Source organism: Indicator indicator, chromosome 29, assembly GCF_027791375.1.
Source record: "Indicator indicator isolate 239-I01 chromosome 29, UM_Iind_1.1, whole genome shotgun sequence".
NCBI lineage: Eukaryota > Metazoa > Chordata > Aves > Piciformes > Indicatoridae > Indicator > Indicator indicator.
Window position 1 is genome coordinate 11,141,775 of NC_072038.1, and position 27,859 is coordinate 11,169,633.

At 40.0% G+C, this 27,859-nt stretch overlaps 1 protein-coding gene across 5 annotated transcripts; it reads right to left on the bottom strand.

Annotated features, from left to right (window-relative positions):
- Positions 1 to 580: 580 nt before the first annotated feature.
- On the bottom strand, positions 581 to 27,753 carry RHOT1 (ras homolog family member T1). 5 transcript variants are annotated; one of them, XM_054393880.1, is made up of 21 exons: positions 27,717 to 27,753; positions 23,950 to 24,008; positions 22,483 to 22,564; positions 21,243 to 21,286; positions 20,395 to 20,448; positions 19,594 to 19,646; positions 18,982 to 19,090; positions 18,287 to 18,388; positions 16,768 to 16,866; positions 16,264 to 16,372; positions 15,217 to 15,337; positions 14,466 to 14,550; positions 13,258 to 13,403; positions 12,576 to 12,676; positions 12,205 to 12,335; positions 11,800 to 11,883; positions 10,942 to 11,061; positions 10,046 to 10,248; positions 8,525 to 8,647; positions 3,181 to 3,324; positions 581 to 1,740 (listed from the first exon to the last, which is right to left on the bottom strand). In XM_054393880.1, exons 1-21 carry the CDS (start codon positions 27,751 to 27,753, stop codon positions 1,623 to 1,625), a joined length of 2,124 nt encoding a protein of 707 aa, XP_054249855.1. In that variant the 3' UTR covers positions 581 to 1,622. The 5 variants fall into 5 exon arrangements, with proteins under 5 accessions (XP_054249855.1, XP_054249856.1, XP_054249857.1 ...); XM_054393881.1 differs by lacking the exon at positions 3,181 to 3,324; XM_054393882.1 differs by lacking the exons at positions 3,181 to 3,324; positions 8,525 to 8,647.
- Between the last annotated feature and the right edge of the window lie 106 nt (positions 27,754 to 27,859).

Sequence of the window (27,859 nt, forward strand, 5' to 3'; positions counted from 1 at the left end):
TTCCACGCCGCTGGCTGGGCTCCAGGAGCCGTTTCGCACAGTACAGCCAGTGCTCAGCGGCCACCTCCCGCCCCTCTGCCGCCAGCGCTGGGCGGAGCCGCTGTCCTGCGAACTCGGCGGCAGCGCGTCCCCTGGCGGCTGCTTCCCGCGTAGTCCGGGGCTGCAGGAGCTCCGCGGGGAGATGCCTTGGCGTTAGCCGCTCCGGCCTGACTGCTGCAAGGCCAGCGTCAGACAGGCACCAGCATTCCCAAATCACCCCTGACCATTCACTTTCCTTTCCCACTCCGGTTTGTCCTTGGCAGTGAACACAAAGCTCATGGCTGACTCTGCCTTTGTTTCTCCTTTAAAATATCACTGAACTCACTTTGGGTTTCTGATAAGAAACTAAAAATAAACCTCTACCGAAGGCAGCACAATCCTCATAACTCAGAAACTACACAGCCTTTAAGCTCCAGCAACTGAAGGCACTGACTGCTCCCTAGGAATAAAGGACCAGGTTTTAGAAGGACCACCTTTCAGGGCCTGAGGAAGAAGGAAAAAAAGAGAAAAAAGATAAACACAAACACAGTACACAGTTATTTTATTGAAATACTTGAAAAGGCCAGCAATGGAAAAATAGGTTTGTCATGTGGAATTACTGTTTGATTTACTTGATCATTAAAAAAAGCTGTGGCTCTAGGTAATTCTAGCCAGTTACAGAATGCACTGTGACCCATGCAGATAATATACTACAGTAGAATAGGCACTGTGTACTATTTCAGTTTTATCTTATACACAGCTCTCAACAGGTATGATTGACAGAGGTGGAAAATTAAACAGCAACACTTGGTTGAATTATAAACATTTATCATATACAAATTTGCTCATCTGAAGAGAAGGGTTATAAAACACAACATAATGGAAGATGGAAAAAGACAACTTACACATGGCATACAAAGTTGATCTGGCAGGTTGTTTTTTTTTTAAGCTTCTATTTCTTCTTTTAAATGAAAAAATCAGTCTGCTGAATATGTCCCTGGTCACGTAAGGTACAAAAATCATAGGCCAGGACTGCAACAGTGATTTCTTGAAACACATAATTAGTAGGGAAATTTGTTCGTTGGTTAAAAATAACAGGTAAGAATGAAAATCACAAATTCTGCCTGGTACAGCTTAAATAGCCCAAAAAGATGAAGTCACTTCAGATGCATGTGAAATAAATAAGCAATCCTTGAGGAAGTTTGTTCCTGGAGTTGAACCTACCCTACTGAAAAATTAATGTCAACTATATACCAGTATGTCACCATGGTGAGACACCTAAGGACAGTATTCTGAATAGCTTTTTTTCTTACTGCTTTAATATGTACAGGTTATTTACAACAGATTCCCTTTTGGCCTCACAAGTTAAGCCATTGCAGTTGGCTGGTAAGATGCCAGATTTTTTTCTCTCTCTCTTTTTCCACACATTATGCAATAACACCTTAGTTAGAGCTATAATTTAAAATAATCTTATGCATGAATTACAAATATTAATAAAGTAACTCTGCATAAATAAATATTTTCTAGCAGAATTTAAAGCATTCAGAATGTACATAAAAGTGGGGAGTTTTTATTTGGTAGGGCCAGATGTGCTTCTTCTCAGATCATCGTTGCTTTAGTAGTGCTTTGTACATAGCGAAACCCAGCACTGCAAAGACAGTAGCACCAAAACTTGCTCGGAGCCAGAACGTGGAGCTCTTGAGGTCCGCTTGTGTCACGTGCCTAAAATTTAGCACACGTACAAAACCAGGTTAATTCCATGAGAGGAACATCAGACCACTTGTGCTAAACTACTCTGCTTTTGGAAATTCATCACTACACTTGTCACAGGCAAGCAGCAGCTTACAACTCAGCCTGACGAGCACTACGGTTGTGTTACTTAAAAGCTTAAGACTTGATCTGCAGCCCTGAGCACATGAGTAGACCTCTCTAAAGTCAAGAGCTCACACAGCTGAAGAGAAATGCAGGATCAGAGCATTAACCATGAATGCAGGGAGGGTGGTGTGTCTTCTTTGAGAGTATCAGCAAGCATTCAGAAAAGGTAAACAAAACCAGCTACAAATAATTAATAACCCACAGTGAGAACAACTCTGTCCAGCAAAACCCTTGGGTTTAAATGCTGAGTTTGCTTTCTGGGAAAAAACTTCCCAGTTCTGTTGAATATCTACTTATACTTCTTCCCTCCCCAAAAGTTTACTGACAAGTAGCAAGTAATATTTTTCCAAAAGCTAGAATCAAAAGGAGGACCATTTGTAAATCTCTTTCTTCCCAGTACAGTCATAAGAACAGCAATTAGAAAGTCATCCAATACCAAGCTGAAAGCTAGGAAAAAGTGCCAGTGAACAAGCAGTGACAATGGCTTCAACAGAAAAAGACACAATGGAACGAGAGTATGAAGTGAGTATATGACAGAAAAAGCCACATCTTGCATGACCATAGAGACAGCCAATGACCCAGCTCTCCCAGGTACTGCAGAAGTCTGTGGGCATGCTCAGTTAAACAGGCTGGCCATCCTCCAAAGTAGTCTCGAGTATGACAGCTTACCAGAAAGCAGGAGCTACTGTTTAACACAAGTTACAAGAAAGGCCATAATTCAAAGCACAAGAAATTCCTAAATGACAGCAAAGTTTGGTTGGTTTGTTTGCTTTTGTTTAAGATAGAACAGAACTCCACTAGCCTAGGAATTTTAGCCTGTGGTAGACATCATGGGTTACTTGGTGAGTAGGAAGTAGAAGGAGCATACAGAGGTCCTGAGCATACAGGGTGCACAAGAGAGCACCTACAGAGCTCTAGCATAGAAGCTGTTTAATAAAGCAGGAACTGTTACTATCAAAATACAGAAAAAAAAAAAAAGTTGATGTTATACTTTAATAGATATTTGCAGGAGCAATACAAGCCATAGAGATCAGTGTACTATCAAACCACATGCTGAAAGAACAGGCTCTTTGCTGCACAAACAAACAGCTCTCCAAAAAAAACCTAACCTTAGTTAAGAACATCTTGCTGGGTTAAGGAACAGACCAAAGTCATTAATTCCTGCAAGCATTAGTTCTTCTATAGCTAGTTTTGACAAACTCTCTGCAAACTAGATGTCAAGTGGTTTGCTGAGGGGAAGAAAGGGCAAAGGCAATGGCAAGGGCACCTTAGTTTTGCTATTGTTACCTGTCTTCAAGTACACGTGGACCAAGAGATGACTCCATGAAGATGGAATCTTCTACAAAGTTGACGGCGTGCACCTGCTGCATAATACTGCTCTCCTCGTCTGCTAACAGCATGGCCCCCAACTCATCTATGTAGGGTCTTAACCTTTTTATACACATGCACAGTTTGCAGTTCATAGCATGGCTCAATGACAGCAAGGGTCTCAAATATGCTCAAATAACAAAGCCCTATCATTCTTAGCCATCTAGCCCCTGGGTCTTGTGCAGTTGTTAAAAACTTAGTGCTTGGGAAACAACAGACACAAATAGAGTTTGTTCTTTTGGAGAGCTAAGTAAAATATATGAATTTATGTGGCTAAATGCCATTAAGGACAAAGAACACTGCTTAAGAAACTGAATCTCTTCCCACTCCATCCCCAACGCCTCAACTTTTATGTGTCCAGAGGATACTGAAATACTCCTGCACCACAGCCACAAGTCAGAGTCCCTCTGCTACTCACACTGGAATGACTCCAACACATCGGCCCTAAAACTGGCAAGATCTCATTACTGTTGATAATTCAATTCCAGACTGCATTTTATCTCTGACACATGATGGATTTTTACTAAATTCCTTTGTCTTGAGCTCTGTAAATTCTAAACCTTATCTATGTATGGAAAATAACTCACTTGTGTGTAACATGATTTCAATAGATTGTGACAAATTCTGTTGGGTAACTAACAACTCTCAAGTTTAATTTGGTTAATTCAAATGCCCCACTATTTGTATAATTTAAATGTGCAAATTGCTGTTTAATGCAAATTAATGATTTTGTACTGCCTCATAAAGCACTATCACATCTAGATTTTCTGATTCCTATCTATAATTTGCCTCATTTTAACTTTTGTACAGGTCTATATTTAATAGTTTGCAAGAAACCTGCATGCTTCATCCTTTTAAAAACAGTTAACACATTCTCAGTCATGACAAAATCCTCTTTTTATGTCTAAAGGGAGAGTAAATTGACTCTGATCTCTTTTCTAAGCCTAACAGTAACAGACTCATTTAAATAATTGAACTAAATTAAGGCAGGGATTTGTCTTATAACCTCAAGGAAATCTACTGAATTCAGTAAGAAATTATTGGATTCAGCCCAAAAATCCAAAGTCTAAAAATCCTTCCTGAAATTCAGAACACCGTGGATGTCCAATTGCTTTACACCTTTGAAAAACAAAAACAAAAACCCCATTTTTTTCCCCTGAAATATTCCTTATGCTGTCATAAACTCCACTTTTGCAACTTTGATTGCTAATATTGTTTAGCTGCTATTAAAGGGAAAAAAATAAACCCACCCTTGTCTGAAATAGGAAAAGAGGATCAATGTTTTGACTCCAGCACAGGTTTTCTGACACAAAAGTGGTGACCATAATGCAGAAAACTTCTCCATGCATCCTGAAAACCTCTACCTCTTCAATAAATAATGTTCAGTTTTTATTTCAAGGTAGTTGTGTTTATGAAACTAAATTTAACTAGCGGTAGAAATTGTTCCTGCATTGCTAGTAGGAGACTAACTCTGAATTACAAAAATTCTCTCCAAGGGTAGAACATCCACATGGATCTGCACATACACACACAGGAGTAGTTAGGAGGCCATAAAGAAAGTTGTGTTTGCAACTCTTAGTAGTAATAATAACAACTAGCTTTTGAAAGTCTCAAACTGATTGGTGTGTGTATTTAATCACACAATTAGTTCCATGCAGATAAAAGTCTAGAAACATTGCCTTTGGCAAAAAAGAACATTAAAACAATCCCATTTTACATGTTTTGGACAAAAAGACAGATTTTATTCAACCTACTCTTCCTAGTGGGTCAAGTAATTTGCCATTTGTTGACTAGGATCTTTGAAATCTGTGCAGGCTTTCTTTTAAGAGGCTTTAACAACTCACAAGAAATTTGCAACATGCACTCCTCAAGAGGTTAGCCAAGCATGCCTGCTATGATCGCACACAAGAACTGCTGAGTCAGGGACCAGTGCTGACACTTTGCCCATGTCAGCAGCAGAAGAATCTCAAGTCTGAGGAGGTTTAACCATAAAAGCTGGAAAACATTCCTGAATTAATTACAAAAGCATTTTAAAAGCACAGCGGTGAGGCCAACAAACTAGTCCCATGGCTACTCACACCAAAATAAGCAGGTTCAAGCAGCCAGCAAGCAGCAGCAGCCTGCTCTGACAGCCAACAGGTTCCAACAGTGAAATGTAAGCAGCTGGATTCCAAAACCATCACGTAGCACTGCGCAAGCTGCTGCAGCTGCCCCCCAGGCACGTATTTTCTTCAGATGCAAACCAACTTCAGCAGCTTGAGTTTTCCCCCTATGCATTAATCATATCAAATGTGAAAAGCTCCAAGTGCATCTTATCTACAAAACAGGTAAAGAACATAAAGTGCTAATGCAAGAGATTCTATTTGGAAAGAAATTGGGGTGCTGCTTCAAATTTCTGCTCAGTGTGAGGCATTAAGCAGTTTAGAGAAAGAGGAAACCAGTCAAGTAGAATAGTGTTATAGTGGCCTGATCTGGGGAACACCTAAACGTGGGGATAGATTTCTGCAGCCAGATTTAATGCTTTGAAAAACAATCTGTGTACTCACAGTGACAAAAATCCTAGGTTACAGTCTTAAAGCTTTCCCCTTATTACAGGAAAATTTCACAGGAAAAGAACTTCAGCTCTTACAAAGAACTCCTGAAACTTGTGCAAGTAGAATTTCACTTCTGTTACACAGTATAAAAATCTTCAGGTGGAAGAAAAACATTCTCTGAGAAGACTCCCTCACCCTAAACACCACAATTCTCATGCACTAGAATTAGTCTGTTTGGAAATGAACTTAGCTCACAGAAAAATGCCACTACTGTACAAGCAAAAGGCAACAAGTGAATGATTGAAACCCAAGAAAAGCAGAAAAACACTGAAAACTGATGCTCTGGAGCTAAAAAAAAAAAAAAAAAGCCAAAAATCCAAGCTCATTGTTGAAAAAACAAAAAGTTAGAATGACATAAGCAGAAACCTTGCTGCCAAAATGAGGTAAACCAATGTAGTAAAAAGAGATTAAGTGCCAGCCAGACAAATACAAACGAATACCTAAAGGGAAGAACAAATTAAAAAGAATAGTAGAGGAGAGGAATGAGTCTCACACATGCATGTGCAGTGCTGCCTGCTGCAAAGAACCAACAAAAGGTGATCCTGGGTAGTTCAAACCAACAATCCCATTCTTCCTGCACAACTAACATCTCCAAACTGAATTTCCATGTCTCTGAACATGCCTTTGTGGTTGCCTGCAGATGCTTGGGACAGCCTCTGAAGTTTGTCAAAGAGAAACTGGAGGGGTGCATGGGCTGGTGCTCAGCTGCACAGAGGCAATGTTTTTCCTTTAATGACTATGGTTGGAACATTCAAACACAAAATAATATTTCGCCTTGGTACCACTGGTTAAGCATTACTTAGCAACAAATAATGCAGGACATTTCAGTTTACCTACTTACACTGTCCAAAGGTTCAGGACAGAAAGGGACCAGGAGAATGAGTACTTCTGCCCAATCACCTGACTAAATGGTAAGCACTTGTAAAGGCAAAATAAGAAAAGTTATATAAACTCCATCATAAAACCCTTCTTGATTCCAAGCCTCTCTGATCTAATCACAAATCATCAGAGAACACATCTAAGGAACTGCAATGTTTAAACAAGAAGATCATCTCTCTCTTCCTCAGCCTACAATTAGGAGCTCTTCCCTCTTGCTCACAGATATCTTCATGCAGTCACACAGTTCACATACAGGATGGGGAATAACCTGTGGCAAGGTGTTCAGTCAGGAAACACCCATGAAGAGCTGGCTAGGAAGAGAGCTGGTAAGATAAGGTGAGCATGCTGGAAACTTGCCACCAAACCTGGTGACTAACTGAATGACTGAAGGCAAAGAGATTCCAGCAAATCATTTTTCCTTTCTGTAGGCTGAGTGGAGAAGTCTATGAGGAATTCCCCACCCAGGACAAACTTTTTCAGGCTGTAGTTGATTCCTATGCTTATGCCACACTACCTAGTGACAAGGTGTGGAATGGCAGCATCCCAAGACTTCTTACGAAAAAAACTAACATCTTGAGTCCTTGACAGTACTTCAGAGGAACCAAGTGCAATATCTAATCCATGTCTCCCAAAAGCCCCACTGATACTCAGTCTTTTCCTAAGCATACAAGTTTTCACCCTTCTCTGAACTCACTCTCTGGTTAACACTTTTATCCTGGATAAGGTGGTGCCTCGGAGAGGCTTAGGACTGTAGGTGGGTGTATCAGCAGGCCTCCTATGTGTGCATAACCTGCATTTAAAGGAGACAGCCACTCTTATTTGGAACAGTGACATCTGAAAGCAATAAGAATTAATAACATACATGGCCCAGCAGCCTGTCAGGATATTCATGGCCTTCAAATAAACTCATTATCACAGTTGCTTCCAAGAATCACATTTATCATAGTCGCCTTCAAGAAGGCTATAAAGGATGGAGCCACTGCACTACGAAATTGTTTGGTTTGAACTCCCATTTGGTGAGGTGAGATGAAAAGTGCTGAGGTGTTAGTAAATCATGTGTGTCAGAAGCTGCCTGCAGCACACACAAGACAAGGTACAGCACCGTTTTCAATGCTGAAAACCAGTTCTCTCTCTTCACCAATTGCTTTTTCCAAAGTGTTTGCAAACGTTTAACCATCCTGACATGTGTTTCAGCTAGAGAGGAACTGGGTGTTTAAAGCTTTAGATTTTGTTTTACACAAAATAGCCACTCTGAGCAAACCAAGCACAGCGCACACACAGAAATTCTATGAATTCCCAAATATCAAACAACTAGCAAATACAAACAGGTAATATGTTATACAACACTGCTAGAGTCAGGCTGTACCTTTAAAGAAAATATTTGTGCAACTGCAACCTAAGAGGCACTACCTCTAATCAATACTGAACAAACCTATAACGTCTTAAGTGAGACGCATCGCACAGATTTACAGACACTACTTCGTGGCCATTACCAGCTCCCTGAAAACACAGTCCTAATTTCTCCACAGCATTTGTGTAATCACTGATTGCCTGAATCAACTCCCAGACTGGTCATGTTTCAAAGAAATCACTGGACTATGCTCAAAAGACCAAAGGCACCTTCAAATTAAACAAAGTTTGACAATTTCATGACAATTATTAAATCAAGCATCTGCCTATTTAGTGGCTATGGAACGAAAAACCTGCAGTGCATAAGGTTACCAATTGCTTTTTCAGAAAACCTTCATTTTTCAAAGCACACCTGGTACCTAGTAAATAAAGTTAAGGACCTGTTAAGAACTGCAGTGAAGAGTTTGTTCTTTACAGATTGCAGCAAGTCTGAGTTGAGGAAGTTCTGACAGATGCAAAATGTACACCTGTTGCAGGCGCACATACAGCGTAACCGGGCATGGCTGCGAAAACACACAGAAGGACAGGAGTTGAAATCTTGCTCATAAAAATCAGGTGCACATTAGGACTGTGCCACAACCAAGAGAGGTTTAGGAATAAAACGGGTACATTTGAATGAGTAAGGAGTGGAGAAAAAAAAATACACTGGGGAAGCAAGGGTATAACTACAGCTGTGCAGAGTTTTGAGGTCAGATGTTCCATGTGTTGGGTGCTTTGTTGTTCCCACCACACACAGATCTGAATAGCAAAGCACAAAGCGTGAAGGAAAAAGTTGGCTGAATTTGTTTGGGTTTGGATGGAAAGCATCTAAAGGCTTCAGAGGATGTCTGCACAGCAATAGGTAACACCCCTTTTTCAAAGGAAAGTAAGCCACATTTTCTATCACTTGGAATGCACACTGGACAATGTGACAGGAACCTCTACCTCTCCCACCCTACCAAAGGCACATGCTTGAAAACTAAAGGAGAAGCAGGAATATTGATGACAAGACATTGGGTCAGTGCTACACTTTAGTGGTTTCCCAGTATTCCAGTGCTACAAAATAAATACAAAATGAAAACAAAAGCTTTACAAATCTAATTCAATAAATTCAGTATTAAAAAACAGAATCAAATAATAATTTAAAAATATTTTTATTTTGGGTGAAAGTGACATTAGTTCTATTCAATTTAAGGCAAATGGCAGCTGTCATACCAGACTCCATCTGCTGTAATATTTATGTGGTTCAACACTGTATTAAAAGCTCCACCCACCAAAAAAAGAGATGCAAAGTGACCTTAGCAACAGTGAGATGTATAGTAAAGAATGTGAGCTTAACTATCTTCTATCTGAAGCCCAGAAGATGTTTATAGAATTCTGTTTAAAAAAAAATCTAAGATCTATTAATGAACTGCAGCACAGTGATGAACACCCAGCAAATAAAACCAAAGCTTTGAGCAGTGCACTGGGGAAACTGCTGCTCACTAAAGAGTGAACTTGTAATTAACTTGTCAGTTTACTTGTAATTAACTGTCAAGCTGAGCTGTTAACAAGGATTGCAGTACAGCTTATTCACAAGCATCCCAAAAATACCAAGATTATTTGAATACTGCCATATTGAGCTGCGCACCCACAGTAAGGACAGCACAGAACCCTGTGTATTCATTGCAATTTGCAGCAGGAGCCGGATGAAGGACAGCAGGCTTCAAAAAACACCTGAGCCCCAACAGCTGACACTGAGTGGATGCTGCACACACACCAACTTTGTCTCTTTGAAATCATTTGAAGCTTCTCCTCAAGTCACTTTAGTCTCTCTGTTGCTAAAGCTCAGTGAGGCAGCTCCATCCTGGTGGCTAACGATGCCATGCAGTGGTGTTGTGCGTGACCCATGCAAGAGGGCAGTGAGCAGCTCTGGTACTTACGGATACATGGCCATGGTTGTCAGCTTAACAAAGATATCCTTGCTTGGCACATCCACTGTGTTGCAAGTAAAGGCTTGAGGTGGAGGCATTTTGTGTTTTTTGCAGAATTCAGCAGGAGAAATACTATATTCCTGTCTGACCTCATGCAAGTCAGACTTTGCAGCTACCACTAAGCATGGTATTCTGCTGTCCATGAAGTGCTGCTGCAAATGGAAAGGAGAAAAAAAAGTATAGGAAATATTTACAGATTGCATCAGGTTGGAAGGGACCCTCAAAAGTCATCTAGTCCAAGCCCCCTGCAGTGAGAAGGGACACCTGCAAGTAGATCAGGCTACCCAGGGCTACATCAAGTCTGATCTTGAATGTCTCCAGGAACAGGGCCTCTACCATATCCCTGGGCAACCTGTTCCAGTATTTCACCACTCTCATTGTGCAGAACTTCCTCCTGATCTCCAACCTAAATCAATCCTGCTTCAGTTTCAAACCACTGCCCCATATATTCTCTCTCTACAAGCCCTTCTAAACAGTCCTTCTCCAGACTTCCTGTAGGTCCCCTTCAGATACTGAGATGCAGTTAAAAGATCTCTCCAGAGCCTTCTGTTCTCCAGGCTGAATTCAGCGATTCAGCCTGGAACAGCCTGAGCTGAACTGCTTGCAGCAGCAAGAAAATAAATTCATTGTACTAATGTGAGGCATTTGTAGAAGCAGAATATTTTAGATAGACAAATAGATGTACGAGTAACACAACTGCATTTTTAATATATCAGGCACATACAAGCAGCACTTGTAAAGAATGTCTTTTAAAGACTGAGTATAGGACCAGTAAGTGACACTGAGTGTTTAGCCAGTGAAAGGATCTATAAATGTAAAGGTTTGCTTATATAAACTACACAAACCTTAAAAATCCTGGCACAGTACTCAAAGGACTTAGGGTTACTGACATCATATACCAGGCAGACAGCATCACATATGGTCTCAGCATCAGTTAAAAATTCAGAATCGCTGACATCATGTAGCTAGCAAAAAAAAAAAAAAAAGATGGTCAGAGAGGGAGGAAAGCTTTGCCATTATGCAGTTAAAAGGAAATGTGTACCTTTTTTTTTCCCTATATTTTGGCTCATTTTTATGTATCAGTAGAATTAATGGAATAGCAGTAGGCAGAATTAATGAAATAAATAGTAGGAATTTACCACACAGCAAACATAAGTGAGCTGTTAACATCACATCTGCAGGCAATCACAACCTCAGCACAAAAAGTGACATGAACACAAAGCCTTTAGATTCCCATAGAAACTGGTGTGCATCCTACAGAGGAAAACCACAGAGCTGAGGAGTAGATCTTGGAAAACAAAGAAAGATGTCATATTACCAAGAAGGAAAACCACAGTGGAATGAACTTTAAAGAAGGGCATTTCACCCACTGCAGATTAACTTCAGCCCACCCTACATGACAGATTCTTTATTACTGATGACTTCTCATATGTCATAACTTGAAGCCCTGCAGGGTAAACACAGTGGTCTGGGTTCTGTACAATTTAGGTCACGCCTTCAAAAATAACAAGTCCTGAACAAGTTCAGTTTAAATGATTAGCAATATGTAAAACCAGAAGATATTTGAGCTGGAAAAGGATCGAAGGGAATCCATGTTTATGAAGATACAATTAAACCAGGAATTTGTTTGCATAAGGCTCTGGATAATTCACTGAATTTTAAGAGTAACCAGTCACATGCAAACAATAATAAGGCAGCCTTACCAGCAAGTATTTTTCTTGTCCATACACATAGACTGTATTAATGGCATAGTAAGATTTGTGTTCTGCACGGATTTGCCTCTGCCTCTGAAAATGCAGAATTCCATGTTAGACCACAGCAACTTCCTCATTTAAGTTAGTTTTGAGCAGCTCCATTTATTAATGAACAAAATATGCAATAATCTGTGGTTTACTCTGCAAGTAAATGTAAAGCTCTGATCTATGATGTAGTCATTGGACTCTATGTAGACCTTTGCCTATTTGCTAACTAAATTGCCCTCTCTCCAATAATTCTCTATCCCCTCACAGAACTCTGCAAACTCAGTAATAATCTGCCAGGCTCTACGATCATTTTGTTTTGCTTTTTAACCTTAACTCACAGGTGAATATAAGCAAAAGGTTTCTTACCATTAGGTTTCTTCCAAGAAGAGCCTGAAGAACTCCACTTTTCCCACAGCCTTTCATTCCAACAACATTGCATCGGAAAACATTCCTCTGTGTCTGTTTTTTTTGGAGGTCTATCTTTTTGTCTCTTGTTACTTTGGAAAACAAACACAAATGTTTTTCACAAGATGCAGATGCATGTAGGTGAAAACATGAAATAGTTTTCCACTTACACTAAAATACACACAAACCAATAAAAAAAAATTCAAAGGCCTGACTTGAGCAGAAATTAAGACTAAGTGAAACAAGACAGATCATTTGTTGAAACCATTTACTCTTAGGAATTTAAAATTAGAAATCTGCTGAAGTGGTATCAAATCCAACTTTTTTGTTACCTGTAATTGCTGATGCTTGAGATTCTTGTTCTGCAAGTATTGAGTATCCCAAATAACCCAGGTACTCCAGGCAGCGCTGTACATCTAAGTACGTGGTTAGTCTAGCAGAGTGGACAAAAAGAAGTTTCTAAATTGTTAGCATCTTTACAGTACTGAAACAGGCTTTTTCCTCCTCACTCCAGACTGACACGATAGAAGGATTCCTGGCACTGTGTAGTACTGAAGGACAAAACACCCTGAAAGAGGATGGTGGCAATTTTTCCAGTCTTTCTAGCCAGCACAACGCCATGGCAGCAGCACTGCCTGAGGCCTAGCAACCTACACACGTTTTTTTCCTCATCAAACAATGTTTTCCTCATTTTCTGTATTTTCAATAGGGAAAGATCTGATTGTAGATTATCACTGCTCATAGCATCTCTACAGAGTAGAACAACCGATATTTTGACAAGTTTCAGGGAGATTCCCACGGTCTGAAGAGACACTTCATTGTTAGCACTAAATACTGGTCAAATGCTGAACAGGTTGTAACAGCTGTCTGAGGATGCCTATAAAAAGGTGGCTGCTTGGGTCAATGTTTGACTATTTAAAATCTAGTAGAAAGAGTGGAAGTTTAAGAAGAATTTACTAAGACATTATCATACTCAGAGTTCTCAGCTGCTAAAATGGAACCCATCACACTTACGTCCACTGAGAGAGAAAGCCTTGGTAGGTAATCCAGCCCCTCTCATTTGTACAAACAGTGTTGTTAACATCAGGTCCCCAGGGCATGTAAGGGAAGACTTTGAACAAATCTTTCAATTCGTCAGGAGACAAAGCACAGTCTCTGTCCTGAAAACAAGCAGAGGATACCAGGCATACATCACTTAACTCATGTCTATTTTAAACCGATGCCTTCTTCCAGTATACCTAGACTAGAACAATCCTCATTATCAATACAGGCTGGGGGATGAGATGATAGAAAGCAGAAAAGGACTTGGGGGTGCTGGTGGGTGAGAAGCAGGACATGAGCCAACAATGGGCACTTGTAGCCCAGAAGACAAATGGCAGCCTAGGCTGCATCAAAATCAGTGTGGCCAGCAGGTTGAGAGAGGTGATTCTACTCTGCTCTCGTGAGACCTGACCTGGAGTATTGTGTCCAGCTCTGGGATGCTCAAAACAGGAAGGACATGGACCTGATGGAGCAGGTCCAGAGGAGGAACACCTCTGCTACAAGGACAGGCTGAGGGAGCTGGGGGTGTTTAGCATGGAGAAGAGAAGGCTCCAGGGAGACCTAATAGCAGCCTACCAGTACCTGAAGAAGTCTGCAGAGGGACTGTTTGCAAAGGCCTGCAGTGACAGGATGGGGCAATGGTTTGAAATTAGAGAAGTTTGGATTGGATGTTAGGAACAAGTTCTGCACCACGAGGGTGGTAGAACACTGCAACAGGTTGCCCAGGGAGGTACTTGAGGCCTCACCCCTGGAGATATTCAAGGTCAGGCTTGACAAGGCTCAGGGCAACCTGATCTAGTGGGGGATGTCCCTGCTCACTGCTGGGGGTTGGACTGGATTACCTTTGGAGGTCCTTCCAATGCAAACCATTCTATGATTCTAAGATTCAAGAAACTGTCTCTAAGAAACTCAGCTGCTTTCTTTCTAATCACTGTTCTTTCCATATTTCTAAATAAGAGTAAATATATCAGCTAGTGAAAAAAGACTTTGGTAGCACAACTCCACCTGCCAGCTCTCCTAGACAAATAAAAACAGCAGGCTGGTTCTGACTGCATAACTTAAGCCAGAGATGGATTCTGAATAAGAGAATGACAGAAATCACACTTCTTGCAAAGAAAATTCATAGCAAAGTATGGCTCTTAAGTCTAAGGGCAGAAAACAGACTCGAATGCAAAGCTTACCAAATCGTGTTTATCAAAAATACTTTGAAGAAACAAGTATGCATGGTGATTTAATTCTGTGGTACAGTCTGGGGGAATTTTTAACCTGTTTGTTGAAAACAAAAACAAATACAAGACATGTTCAGCATGTTTATAAAATACTAAAACTCAAAATACAGACTTTTGGAATTGACAACTTTTGGTATCTGACCTTTGCATTTAGCTTTAATCATTTATCTTTAGAGAGATCAAAGCACATATTTATTATTAGGGTATATTTACTGTATTATCATGGAATCTAATCAGGTTTTTGTTTGGTTTGGTTGTTTGGTTTCTGTGTTTTGGTTTTTATTAGTAGAAAATGATGTAGCTACATTTTGAAAAGAAGCTGCAGAGTTGGTCAATCTCTTCACTTTTTAATTGGGGGATTTGCAAAGGATCTCAAGTGCTACGAAATAACTGGCAAATTAGAGACTACTTTTTAAATTTGTTGCCACGCAGAATTAGCAACTGCTCAGATTCACTGTACTGGGAGTCTCTTCTGCCATCTCTCTTACACAGACAGCAGTGCATGGTTTGGTACAACAGACAATTCTTCCTGATTTTCAGTCACATGAAGATTTTGGCTGCTTGGTCACAAACTAAGGGAGACATCTGATGTAACAATGTGTTAAATAAACACATTACAACAACCTTTTCCTCCTGGCAAAGCAGAAGGCAACACAAAATAAATGCATGTAAGTTAAGGACAGCTCAAGTAAGTGACACATACGGGGGAAATAAGTACTCTGGTGTAAGCTCTAAGTCATCATCGTAGCCAAACCGACGCAGAACAGTCCAGGTTGTTTCGTGCCTTCCCCGCTGGATGAAAAGTGTGTGTAGAAAAAGAAAACCTAGAAATCAAATGATGAAATCTCAAGGGCTTGAAGTGCTTTATCTGCCACAAGTATTTTTAATAACATCAGAATCGGACTGAAAACAACAAAGTTTTCAATACACATTCAGATTTTAAACCTCCGGGCTGAACACCAAAGCATTATCTACACATACTGAAGGTCCAGAAATCATCTTATTTGCAGAAGCCCCCTTCAAAGAGCCACCCACTTGCTTTTCTATTGTTGTCTTCTTCTTTCAGCACTAACATTTTAGAAGAACTTAGCTGTATGGAAAGAAAAGACAGCAACATTTTCAACAATTTAAACCAGCAAGCCTTCACAAGAAGCCTGCAGAGTGGTCTCCTGGAATACTGCCTTTGGCTTTCCCATACCAAAATAACTGGGTAAGATTTTTGTTTACCACTTTGCAGGGTTTAATGAACATTGAGGCTTCACTGATTAGCAAGGCTACACCTCACCATTCCCACTCTATAATTCCTCACCAGTCCAATTACACATGTAAACTGCACAAGCAGAGCAGATACAATTGACACTCAGAAAGAGAATGTTTTTTTCTCCTTTTACTTTTGCCATCTGCTCTGAGCAAATCTGTACAACTTGCTGTTAAAATGTGACAGACACCGCACCTTGCTGGCAAGGGCTGCAGACAGTGAGCATAGAGACAAGATGCATATTATCTAGGAGACAAGGTCTTAGGAAGCAGTGGACTTTTTTGGATTCTAACCTCTGTAAAAAGAAGTAAGAAAGACCTTATTTTATTCACCTTATTCCCCACTTTGATCATCCTTTGATATCATAGGGCACCCAGCTATTGTAGTCTAAAAGAATTAAAACAGAGATCACCTTCCCAAAGACAAGCTCTTTCATGTAAGAATGACTATCAACCACAGAGACACATCTCTTAAGAGTTAAATAAGGCTTACCTTTTAATGTTAATCCATTATCTGCAACTCCATCACTCACATTTTTCCTGACTACATTCTTTACATCTTCCAAAGCTTGAGGTGCCAGTGGTGTATTAAAACAAATTCTCTAACAAAACCCAAAAAGAGCATGTTAGGACCAGTGGCTGCTAAGCTGGACAAGCAGCTGTCCTGTGTGGAGCGGAGCCTTGAATGTTCTGATAAGCCAGCAAAGCACAATCCAATTTCTTGGTAGAAATTAAGGCATACAAACGTTATTTTATTTTTAAATACAAGCATTGGGTCTTGTCCATTTTCTTAATTTATTTTGCTCTTGAACAATGATTAGAAATAAAATCAAAACCATTTCCATTATCACAGCTCCAGTCTTTCATGCTGCACTTGAGACTTTTAACACTTAGCCCTGGTTGCCTTAGCATTCAGCTTACTGCTGTTCCTTCAGAAACAGTCACTTCTTTTTCTAAAACTACACAGTTCTGGTGAAAAGATAAGCAGAAGAGTTACCTGAAAGAAGTTGAGCTCTGCATCATTGAGAGTGCCATCGTTATCCTGATCAGAAATCCTAAAGATGCGAGTGAGTGCTTTAATACAGGCAGGCTTCATCTAAGGAACAAAACAAAGTTCAGTATCTTTCTAGGCTTGAACATCAAAAGATTACACTGAATGACATCAGGCAGCTAAACCACATCGAAACAAATGCTAGGCTTCATTTTACAGTTTTAAAACAGAGATATTCATACAGACATACACAAATCTAAAAAGCAGGAGGAAACTAAATCCTGATTAGCAAATTTACATCCATAACTTTAAAGCAACTATTCCATGTTAAATATCTTTCTATAATCATTAGAAGAGCCGCAAGTTCTTCACAGGCTGAAAGTTGCACTATTTAATTACTAAAACCCCCAAGAAAATAGTTCTCCAAAGTCAGGCTTCTTGCTACAGAAAGCTCTAAAACACTACTGAACGATTTTTTTTTCTCCCCCTAAACTTTTTCTGGTGAAGGGGAAAAAGCAGCCTTGCAAAGCTAAGTGGCTCTAGAACTACAGACACCTCCTTCTAAAGAAGCACACTGTCACTATTCACCACTTCAACTATGGCTTCAGAAGGCTTCAAATACCAAACACTGAAAATCTTCACAGGGCTCATTCATCTACCAGCCAAAGCATTGATCATATGGACTATCTCTAGGACAAAATAATTGCTAGGATACCTTCCAAGTGAAGGAAAAGAGACACTGGCAATTCTCTCCCAACAACTACAGTGATGATGGACTCTTCTCTTCATAGAGGTCACACAGATTGCACAGAGATTGGTTTTGGAAAACCAAAAAGATTTCAGTACAATATGAGTTAGTAACACTGAGATAAAATTAAAGATGTTTCTGATGAAAGAAATCAAAACAGAGTTATTCTCTGGTTCTCTATTTCAAGTATTCATGACTGAAGCAACTTTGCTACTGCCAAACACTATGTGGAAGTTATGTTTAGAGATTTTATTTGCCCATGATATTAGAGTTTGGTTTTTAAAAAAAAAAAAACAAACAAAAAGCATACTCCTTCATAATACACTCAGCCAACTACCTGTGATTCTTAAACACCAGCCACTTATTTTGACTCCTATCCCTTTTGCTAAAGTCTCATAAGATGCTCAGAAAAGCTCTTTCCCTTAAGTCAGGTCAAGTCTGGAGTATTCTCCCCAAAATAAATGGAATTGCTGTGAAATGTGGATAGAGAGAACCAAAACGAACACCAGTTAGATCACATTACATTTGGAATAAAGCCATCATCAAAGCTTCTAATTTTACTTAGCAGTTCACATGGGCAACAAAAAAAACTGTCTTCAGGAAAGATCAGATGAATGCAACACCAAACAATCACCATGGCTCTGGAATGTGATGCTTGACATGTGAAGAGGGAATGGTGGGAACAGAACACACAGAGAAATGCCAAAGGAAAGAACAGGAAAATTATTAACTTCCCTCCCCCTACATTATTTGTTCTTAGAATCTATGTATAAATACCTCTTTCTCCTCTGGGCAATAAAGAGGACCTGTAGGATGTAGAACAGCTTTCTGTGCATAATAAAATAGCTCAGATATATTCTTCAAGTTTTTGGCTGAACACTGCAAGAGAAATCCTTATGTTGATTAGGTTGTTCCTTGACTGTTTGGTGGTTTCTTCTGAAAGTTAAATAAGCATCAAACTTGTAAAGATCCAACCCTCTCTGGTGGGTACAGTGCTATTTGGAAAACATCTAGCCCTGCATTTCTTCAGTAATTAATAAAGGAGGTTTCACTGCAATTTGATGTCGTACCGAGAACAAAGATATCAAAGTTGTATCTAGTTTCAAAAGAGAGGCCTATCACCCACATTAATGCAATTTTAATACTTTGCAGACACCTGTCTGGCTTAATATTAAATTTAAAATATATTTTAAAGGCAAGGGTATCAGGAAGGTCTAAATATTAGAAGAATTTGACAGTAACATTTAATTGCTATATAATTTAAGTTCTATATAATCTTTAAAGAACAAAAAAAAAAAAAAAAAAAACAAACCACCACAGGAACTCACCATGATGCTGACTTACATTTGAATATTTTATTTTCAACACTAGAAGAATCTCCAAACACCAACTTTTCTATTAAAAAGCTACCATACATGCTTGGCAAGGAGGTGTTTTTGTTACTCATTCTAACTTCAGAAAGTCTTGCATACCTCTACACAGGTTTCTATCTCTGTGTATTGGTTCATTATGGGAAGGATAGTTTCCATACTGCTATATTCCACTAGATCAGACTTGTTTCCAACTAAAATAAGAGGCAATCTGAAAACAAAGAAAGAAGGATAAAATATCTAATTTTAATTTAGAACCCTACCTCCCACAAGAAGCCATTATTTTATTGTCATGATGTAACTAAGTATCACTGGCAGCCAACAAGCTAAACAACAGCAGTTTTCAGTCACTTCTTGTGATACCAAGACACAAATGTACTGCTTGATGACACCACAAAAAGCAGACAGCTAAACATGCAAGGAACTGATCATATTATGATTATGCAAAACCACCATCAGCAGAAAACCTACACAGACCAGGTAACCAAAACCAGTTGTACCAACAGACCTGGTAGAAGCTGCCCACAAAATTCCAAATAAATGGCATTGCTGGCACATCTACCAGACCTACATACTTTAAATCTCTTGTTGCTTGGGTTTCTTATATAAACTTTAAGTTTAGAATTTGATTCTCTTAACTAACATCCTCAACACTGTCCACTGCCACCCATTGACGCTCAGCCTAATTCACATGTCCCAGTTGTACTTATGCACCTGCTATCTTTGTCTGTCCTTTCATTGATGAGAGGAATCCAGCGACTTGTTACCTACAGCAGGGTGAAAAACAAACATGAAAGAGACATTGTCAGATTAAAGAGAACTGAACCATGCACAACTTTGACTACAACTGCTACTGCTTCTCTCCCAAAAGAGGAGATGCTGAAGACAGTGGAACATCTTCCTGTGAGGACAGGCTGAGGGAGCTGGGGCTCTGGAGCTTGGAGCAGAGGAGCCTGATGGGTGACCTCATTCATGTTTATAAAGATGTGCAGGGCAATGTTGGGAAGATGGAGCCAGGCTCTGCTCAGGGATGTGCAAGGACAGGACAAGGGGCATTGGGCGCAAGCTGGAGCAGAGGAGGTGCAACAGGAACAGAAGGGAAAACTGTGAGGATGACAGAGCCCTGAAGCAGGCTACCCAGAGAGGTTGTGGAGTCTCCTTCTCTGGAGACATTCCAAAGCAGCCTGGATGTGTTCCTGTGTGACCTGCTCTAGGTGATCCTCCTCTGGCAGGGGGTCAGACTTGATGATCTTTTGAGGTCCCTTCAACTCCTAACATTCTGTGTGATATTTACCCACAAAAGAGGAAACAAATAAAAACTGGAGTTGATTAAAGAGCAGCTTTGTCAGATGACTGAAATGACTGAAAACTGAGCAATAATACATCTGTGCAGTCTCTTAACTCGGTCTCAAACACCACCTTCTGCATTTTAATTATCCCATGCAGTTTCCAGCTTGCCAACACAGTGCACAAGCAATTTCTCAAGCAATGACTGGGTAAAACGTGTTACCATACCTTATCAATAGAATTCTTGTTGTTAACAGCATATACTATACAAATCACATTTGCCTAAAAAGGAAAAGAAACAAAAAGCTTGAAATTCCAGTTCAGGGGCCCTAGAGCGAAAGAGACAATTAAGAACCACATAATAACAGTGTAAGAACATTCCACCATTAGTCAAAAGCTCTGCCCCTGACTTGTTTACGCTATTTGTAGCCTAAGCAACAGCTTAAATCAAATAATTTAGATGTTGAGAAGTGCCAAAAAGCTTGTCTTGCAGTGTGACATTCACAGCTTATGCCTGCAGAGACACCTATGCTACCAAAAAAGCTCAACTGAAGAATCGTAACTTGCAGCCTCCACTCAAGCACCGAACTAAATGCCAGAAATGGAACACAACACCATGACAGACTGTAGAGAACATGTGCAAAGGTGCTCAGAAAGAACTGAAAATAGGAAACAGAAGGAATGACAAAATTACCAAGAACCCTGTGACATTCAAAAATGCTATTGTACAAGATGACAGAAAGAAGAGGAATGGATCTTTCCAAGGTAGGATTATTTCTTTACAAAGCTGTCAGACCTTTGGCCTACTGACTAAAAGATACTTAGATTCTGTCCTTTCAGACAGGACAAAGCTTAAGCTGAACTCACCAACAAAGTGGCAGTACCTGTTTTTTTTTTTTTTAAATAGAGGAAGGTTTACTGTAGCACAGGACACAAAATAGAACAAAATGAAATGCCAGGGAAGAAAAAGGAGAGGGATTTTTGTCTTCAGTTCAAACTGCAACCCAATGAACTTAAAAGCAAAGATTTCTTCAAAAGCAGAAAGTATATTCTAGTAAACATTAAAGCACACTTACCTGTGATATTTCATGGTAAAGCTGCTCATCACTTTGCTCTGCCTCTGCATTCAACAGAACAAACTATCCATTAATACTGAGAAGCACTTTTGTGAACAAAACTGAAAAGCTTCAGAAACTGCACTGTTTCACAACACTCAGAAGCCAGCCTTGTAAAAGCTCTTGCTGTTTAAATGTCTTTTTATGTGATGCACTAAAGAGTGTTTCTGCTGTAACAATAAATTAAACTGATCCCTTAACTCCCAACACCCAAACAGACTGTTACACACACATTGTAGAGCAGCTATTTTAATGAGAAATAATTACATTTGTAGATAGGTTCTTTCTGGAATGAATTATTGTTTGCATCTCCTACATTTATCAACAGCCTCTTCCTGGGATAATAACTAGCAACACTGTTCCATAATGTAAACTTCTACAACAGAATATGGCATGTGTTAATTTTACTGCAGTGTCTTTTTCTTCTTACCAAGCTTCTGTAAACCTAATTCATGAACTATGTTATTCAATAGAAAGAAAAACACCACATAAATTTAAGCTCAAGTCCAATAACAAATAAACCAACAAACCCCACACAAAGAAAGACAACTGCATTACTTCTTTGTTCTAAATAGGTAAATACCCCTAAGATATTTCATCAGTGGTGGAGGGAGAGTGAAAACAGCAAGGTTATTTGCTAACATGGCCTAATTCTTTATTATAATAATGGGAGAAGGATTTTTCTGGCTGTGCAACAGCTATATATATATTTATGACAGCATATGACCTTTGATACCAAGCTTATCTATCCATTCAGTAAGGTCAAGATTACAACAGATCAAAAAAGAAATTACAAAATATGAAAGCTGTCACAAAAGGATAAGGTGTCCAGACTTAAAAATGTAGAAAGACACAGAATAGAAAGTAAAGTGCCCTGCATCTTAGCAAATTCTTCACTGAAAGAAAAGTACTTTTGAATTCCATGAAAGTACACAGCTTTGAACTGCAGATCTGCCTCCCAAAGAACAATGACTTGACTGGAATATTGCCACCACTGTCTTTCATGGAAGTACCAACAGCAGTTAATTACCTTTGAATTAGTCAGCATCATCTGATGTAATTTTATTCCATGAGTTTCTGCTTTAATTCCTTTCCTATCTGTAGCTTTGGTCCCACACCAGTGCAACTGTTGAAGAGGCTCTTGAGCAAGATAATTCCACTGCACACCAGTTCAACAGCATCAGCGCTTTGCAGCCCTTACCTGAATAATCCACTATGTGTGTTGGCACTCTTTCAGGGGTGACATCAGCTGGAATGGTGATTTCTTCAGCTCGTGGTGGGACCTCAGGTTGGAAATAAACAGCAGTAAAACATGATGCTAATAAAATGTATGTTCTGCAAGTGCAAAGTTGCTGTTCCTGCTGGCCATTTTATTTCCAGAGAACACAAATCCATATCCAGGAAAAATCAGCTTAAACTAATGTTAATGAAAACTTCCTGCACAGCTCTCTATTTATTGCCTTTTACCTGCTGACATTAAACTTTCATGATATTTGTTTTCTTTTATTACCAAAAGGAAAAGAGCCAATCACCAGAAGAGTCACTTTTTGTAAAGCTTCAGGCTCTACTCAAGTCTTCATCAGGAAGAATTACTGACAATACTCAGCATATTAAGCACTGTTTCAGAGTCTGAGATGATCCTTCCACACACCCATAGAGCTCTGCATGCCTGACCTGCAGGACTTGTACCTGTCTCTTTCAGCAGTTTTTCAGAGTTACTTCTGTAATTTCAGGCAGGGTTTGTGTTCTATATAGATGATGCTTTTTCTCTTTAGAGAAATACTGCAGGAAGAAGCTGAGAAGTGAATAGAGGCCTACAATTCATTAAATATATCAACAACCAACCTGCCAAAGAAATGGGTCTGTGAGCAGTTTAAGGAGAGAAACTGGAGCTCCTTTCTACCTGCAAGGTTGGGAACTACATTCAACTATGTTAACAATCTAATCCTGACTCACAAACCGTGGTAACCTTCTGATTTGCATTAAACACAGCACATGTAGCCTCAAAAGGGGGCACATGATGTCTATTTTAAGACTTGTGATCAGAAAAAATAAACATTCATGTTTAAATGTAAAAAGTTTAACTGTTTGCAGCAGCTGCAGTTCTCTTTATGATATAAAGAGAACTATGTGCTGCTTTTTTAAAGGAATAAAATGTAGAAGTAGCTTCACTTCTGTTCAGTAAGAAAGAAGTAAGAGTGGTTTTTACTTCAAAAAGAGTAAAACATCTTTCAAAAATAGAATTAAAGGCAATGTCTAGTCACAAAAAATGTCTAAGGTATAGAATGTGACTTTTAATTCCTCATTCATTTTTCTCTTTAAATGCAACACAAAAATTGAGGGCCTTGCCTCTTTTAGCACCTTCTCATTTGTAAGTCTCTAATGTTGAAATATGCTGCCAGTAATGACCAGTTTCAACTCCTTAAACCCCCAAACATTCCTCAGGTATAAAAAAGTAGGTTTTTACCCACATGAAAAACAAGAAAGGAACCCAGATACAATTTAAATTCCTACATCACTTGTCCAGAAGTCTTCACTGCAGTTTTAAACTTTATTATTTTCAAAATGGGAAACATTTTAAAGCAGAGCCTGTTGATTTTTTCTTTCAAAGGACAAGTTATACAAGAGGATAGAAATAAAACTTAGAAATCAAATAAGGATGCTCTACCTCTTCTGGAAATTCTTCGCTGACAAGAGACATAATTAGTGAGGTCTTCCCAACTCTGGCTGCAAAAGCATTAAAAACAGATTAGATAATTTGGGTTTGTTACACTCAATATCTGCATCCCATCTTAAAATGGGAAGTACTTTAAAAACATTTTCCAGTTGCCCATGTTAAAGAGGCTTCTTATCTCTTGTTTAAGTATCTTAAATATGGATGATAGCAATACTCTCATCATTCTTTTATTGTAAAGCCTTAGGATCCATTTCACACTTCTCCATTTCATCCAGAAGGGAATCAAATCCTGCTCTTACACAAAATTATTGGCAGGTTTAAACCTTCATACAGAGCACTTTAGCTAACAAACAAAAATTCAAAACAAACCAGAAATTAACACAACTTAATAATCAGAGAACACAAAGTTTAGCAATTCAGTATTTTACAGTACTCATGATATGATTGTGCCTCAGTCCTAAACTACCAAAGATAAGAGCTGGCAAAGAAGACATGGCTCTGTCACCAGTGGACAAAGTCTCCAAATCTAGTTTGACTGCTTTGAAAGAATGAGAGCATGATCTCCTTGATACCAATAAGGTGAAAAGTGAAAACATCTCAAACCACCAGCCCTTCCAAAGTCAGTTTTCTTACTCTATTGAAGAAAATATTATTTTCTTCTTATTCAACTCTATTCAAATGACTGTTTACCAGCAATGTTCAGACTCCTGATAATCACAGTTGGATTTTTTTGAGAATCTTTAATGTGATCATTGAAAATGAAGTTTCATAACTTCTCAGGTTTTCCCTGTCAATGTCCTGTTCCTCTGAAAGCCTTTAAAGGCCGTTAGTGCTTTATCTGCTTTCAAGACATCTCTTAAATCCCAAAACATTCAGATGCGGCTGTTATCTGGGATCATGTATTTCCAACAAGTTACAAGTTGATTCAGCTTGGAATTCAAGCAAAAGCTCCTTTTGTCCTGGACACACAGCACCTTTGCTAGCACACGAGTGTTACTAACCCAGACACTGCTCACCATCAGTCAGTGCCTGTGCCTCTGGCTCCTGCTGAACATGACACAAAACATCACCAACAGAATCTGTTCTGCTGGTATCGCTGCATTTACCCTTGTCTACTCAACTATATAACTCTGACCATTGGAAGAAGAGAAGAAGAAGAGATTAAACTGTACAAGTGAAAATGGTATTATTGAACTGATGATCTAGTCAAACACACTCAGCTTATCCAAGACTATTTTTGGTACAGTAACAAGGGGCCTTCTGACATCCAGAAATAAAAGCTTCTCTTCATCACAGTAAGTTAAAGAGTAGTTATTACAAAAATATAAAAAGCAAATAAACTATCCTGAGGAGAAAGACTTTTGCTTTCCTTAGGGAGAACAGGTATTAATTCTTCCCCAGCAGTATTAGCTGGAGAGCAGCAAGACACAGGTTTCGTAGCAGCCTGGTTGTGCTCTCATCAAAGATACAGCAGTTAAAGCTGTACACTTTACCTGGCACTTTACACTGCCAGGTGTCCTCCTGCATAAACTACATCTCCAGTTTCACCCAACAGAACCAGAACTTTAAAAGCTCTCCTGTTTCCAGAGATAAGCACTTCCTTCCCTGACAGGCAAGTAAAGTTATTAGATAATTACTGGAAACAGTGCAGTGTATTTTGCATCTGACTAAGTCAGCTTTAATTTGAAGTGGTGACAAAACAGGTTGGCTTTGCAGATATAGAAACATATTTCATTAATTTTACAGGACTGAAAATTGAAGATTATAGATTGATGGTTAGCAAAGCCACTCAGTATTTATAAGCTTTTGATATACTTCCAAGTGTCCTAGAGTTGGGGTTTTCAATGAAAATCCATAGGTGAGGTGTAGAGATGTTGTTTATTTTGCCTGAATCTAGGTCACCCATTTGCCTTTCCAACTCTGTTTATAGTCTTAGAAATAACAGCCTGAACAATAGGAGCTGAGCAGGATGAAGAGAACAGCACAGCACTTTGTGATAATTAACTCATCTTTTTCCTCCTAGAGAAGTCTTTTAGATCATGCTGCATAAAATAACATGCTGAACATATTCTGAGAATTACTGGCTATTAAAAATTGATATTTGAACCTTGAATACTAGGATTAAAACAACCTCAAAGCTAAAATGAGGACCACTGGGGATTGAAAAGGCTGTGTTTTGAAACAGGGTTACAACAAAAGATCTTCATTTGATAGTTTGGAGTCTGAACTTGATGGTCTGCTGTTGTCATCTAGCAAGTATCATCTAGACTGACTTGTGATTTCAGACTCATGCATACAAAAGATGTGTACAAAATAATACTAACAGGTGTAACTGACAAGTTCTATCGATGTGTAACACAAACTTCTCCCTTCTGTTCCTTACAGTTCCAACAAAAATAAGACATAATGATGCTCAGCCTCTGCTCTGTGCCATGTTCTACATGTTGCCACACTTAAGAGACTTTTGAGTGTTCAGCTGAACCAGTGTGAACCTAACTGCCAAGCCAAAGCACCTGTTACACCTGCACTTAGACCTCTGTCCAGAGCCAGCTCAGAACCCACCATTGACACAGAAATGAAGCTCAGTTAGGAAGAGAAGTTCAATTGTGTATTCAGATCCATAAATACATTTCTAAATAAACTGAGTCTTGCAGAACTGGCCAAATACCAGATTAATGAGTTAATAATATAGGAGCTGAACGAGTTAATTCTTTCTGCATAGTACCATCTCCCTGAAGATTCCTCTCTAAAGAAGAGGATCTTTCTAGAGAGCACAGAGAATACCCACAGTATGAAATAACTGTACTATAAATGTATACCAGGCATTCAATTCTCATGAAAGCTTTGTTAGTAGTGCTACATTCTTAGTATAATTAGATAATTTTACTAATAACACTTGGTAATTACTCTGTATTCTTTTCTTGTGAGGAACTTAAGCACACTTTACACCTAGCTAACCAGCACTTCCTCGTTGCCATTCGCATGGGACCTTTGAAAGCCTTGCCACTTATTTGGGCACCTAAACGTGAACTTAAGGACATAATTCTAAGAACATAAGCGGCAGCATAGATCCCCCTGTATCTTTGGCATGCATGTCCCACAACGTGCTGTTTATTCAAGGTCACACAGTAAGTTAATGGCAGAAGGAAGGATCTGGATTCTCCAGCTCTGTCCCAGCCACAAGCCCGCAATAGCCGGTGGATAACTGCCTGGAGCACATCTGGTCACCTATTTCCGAACTCAGTAAACAGAAAGATTTACGCTTGGTTTCCACACACAAACAAACAAGTTTAAACAGGCCAAATACAGGGTAAGGATTTCATCGCGGTCTCATCTCCAGGGACGTCCGGGACGCAAACCAACTCCGCCAACTGACTTCCACGCTGCGAGCCCGACATCCAGCGAAGGCACAGAAGAACCCGGGAGCTGACGGCCGAGCGCAGGCACAGGCTCCCGGGCCCGCCGGCGCGTCCCTCCCACTGCTCTACTCCAGCACGAAGCGGTCACGGAGATTCCCAGCCCAACCTCCGCCAGCCTCGCAGGGCCGGGGCTCCCCTTCTTCCCCGGGTGCCTGGGGCGAGCTCTCCGCCCCGAGGAGAAGGAGCCCAGGAGGGGCTGAGGGACACCAGAGCACCGGGCAATCTGACAGCCGGCGGCATGGCGACAGTGACTCTCCCTCACCTCAGCGGCCCCCGCCCTACCCCACAGTCGCGGCCCCCGCCTTGCCCCGCGGCTGGCCCGGCCCCTCCCGCACTCACGTTCTCCCACCAGCAGGATCCTCACGTCCTTCTTCATGGCCCCGCTCCCTGGCCCCGGCGCGGGGCGCCTCACATGGGGCTCGGCTGGGGAAGCGGAGCCGCTGCGGCCTGGGATTCCCTCACGCCGCGGGCCCCCCCGCACC

Excerpts from the sequence above, each read along its gene's own strand:
- RHOT1 (XM_054393880.1), bottom strand. The coding sequence starts at position 27,753 with ATGAAGAAGGACGTGAGGATCCTGCTGGTGGGAGAAC. Across the intron at positions 24,009-27,716 it reads GATCCTGCTGGTGGGAGAAC|CCAGAGTTGGGAAGACCTCA; the intron begins GTGAGTGCGGGA and ends ATGCTTTTGCAG. Across the intron at positions 13,404-14,465 it reads TTTTTGATAAACACGATTTG|GACAGAGACTGTGCTTTGTC; the intron begins GTAAGCTTTGCA and ends GCTTGTTTTCAG.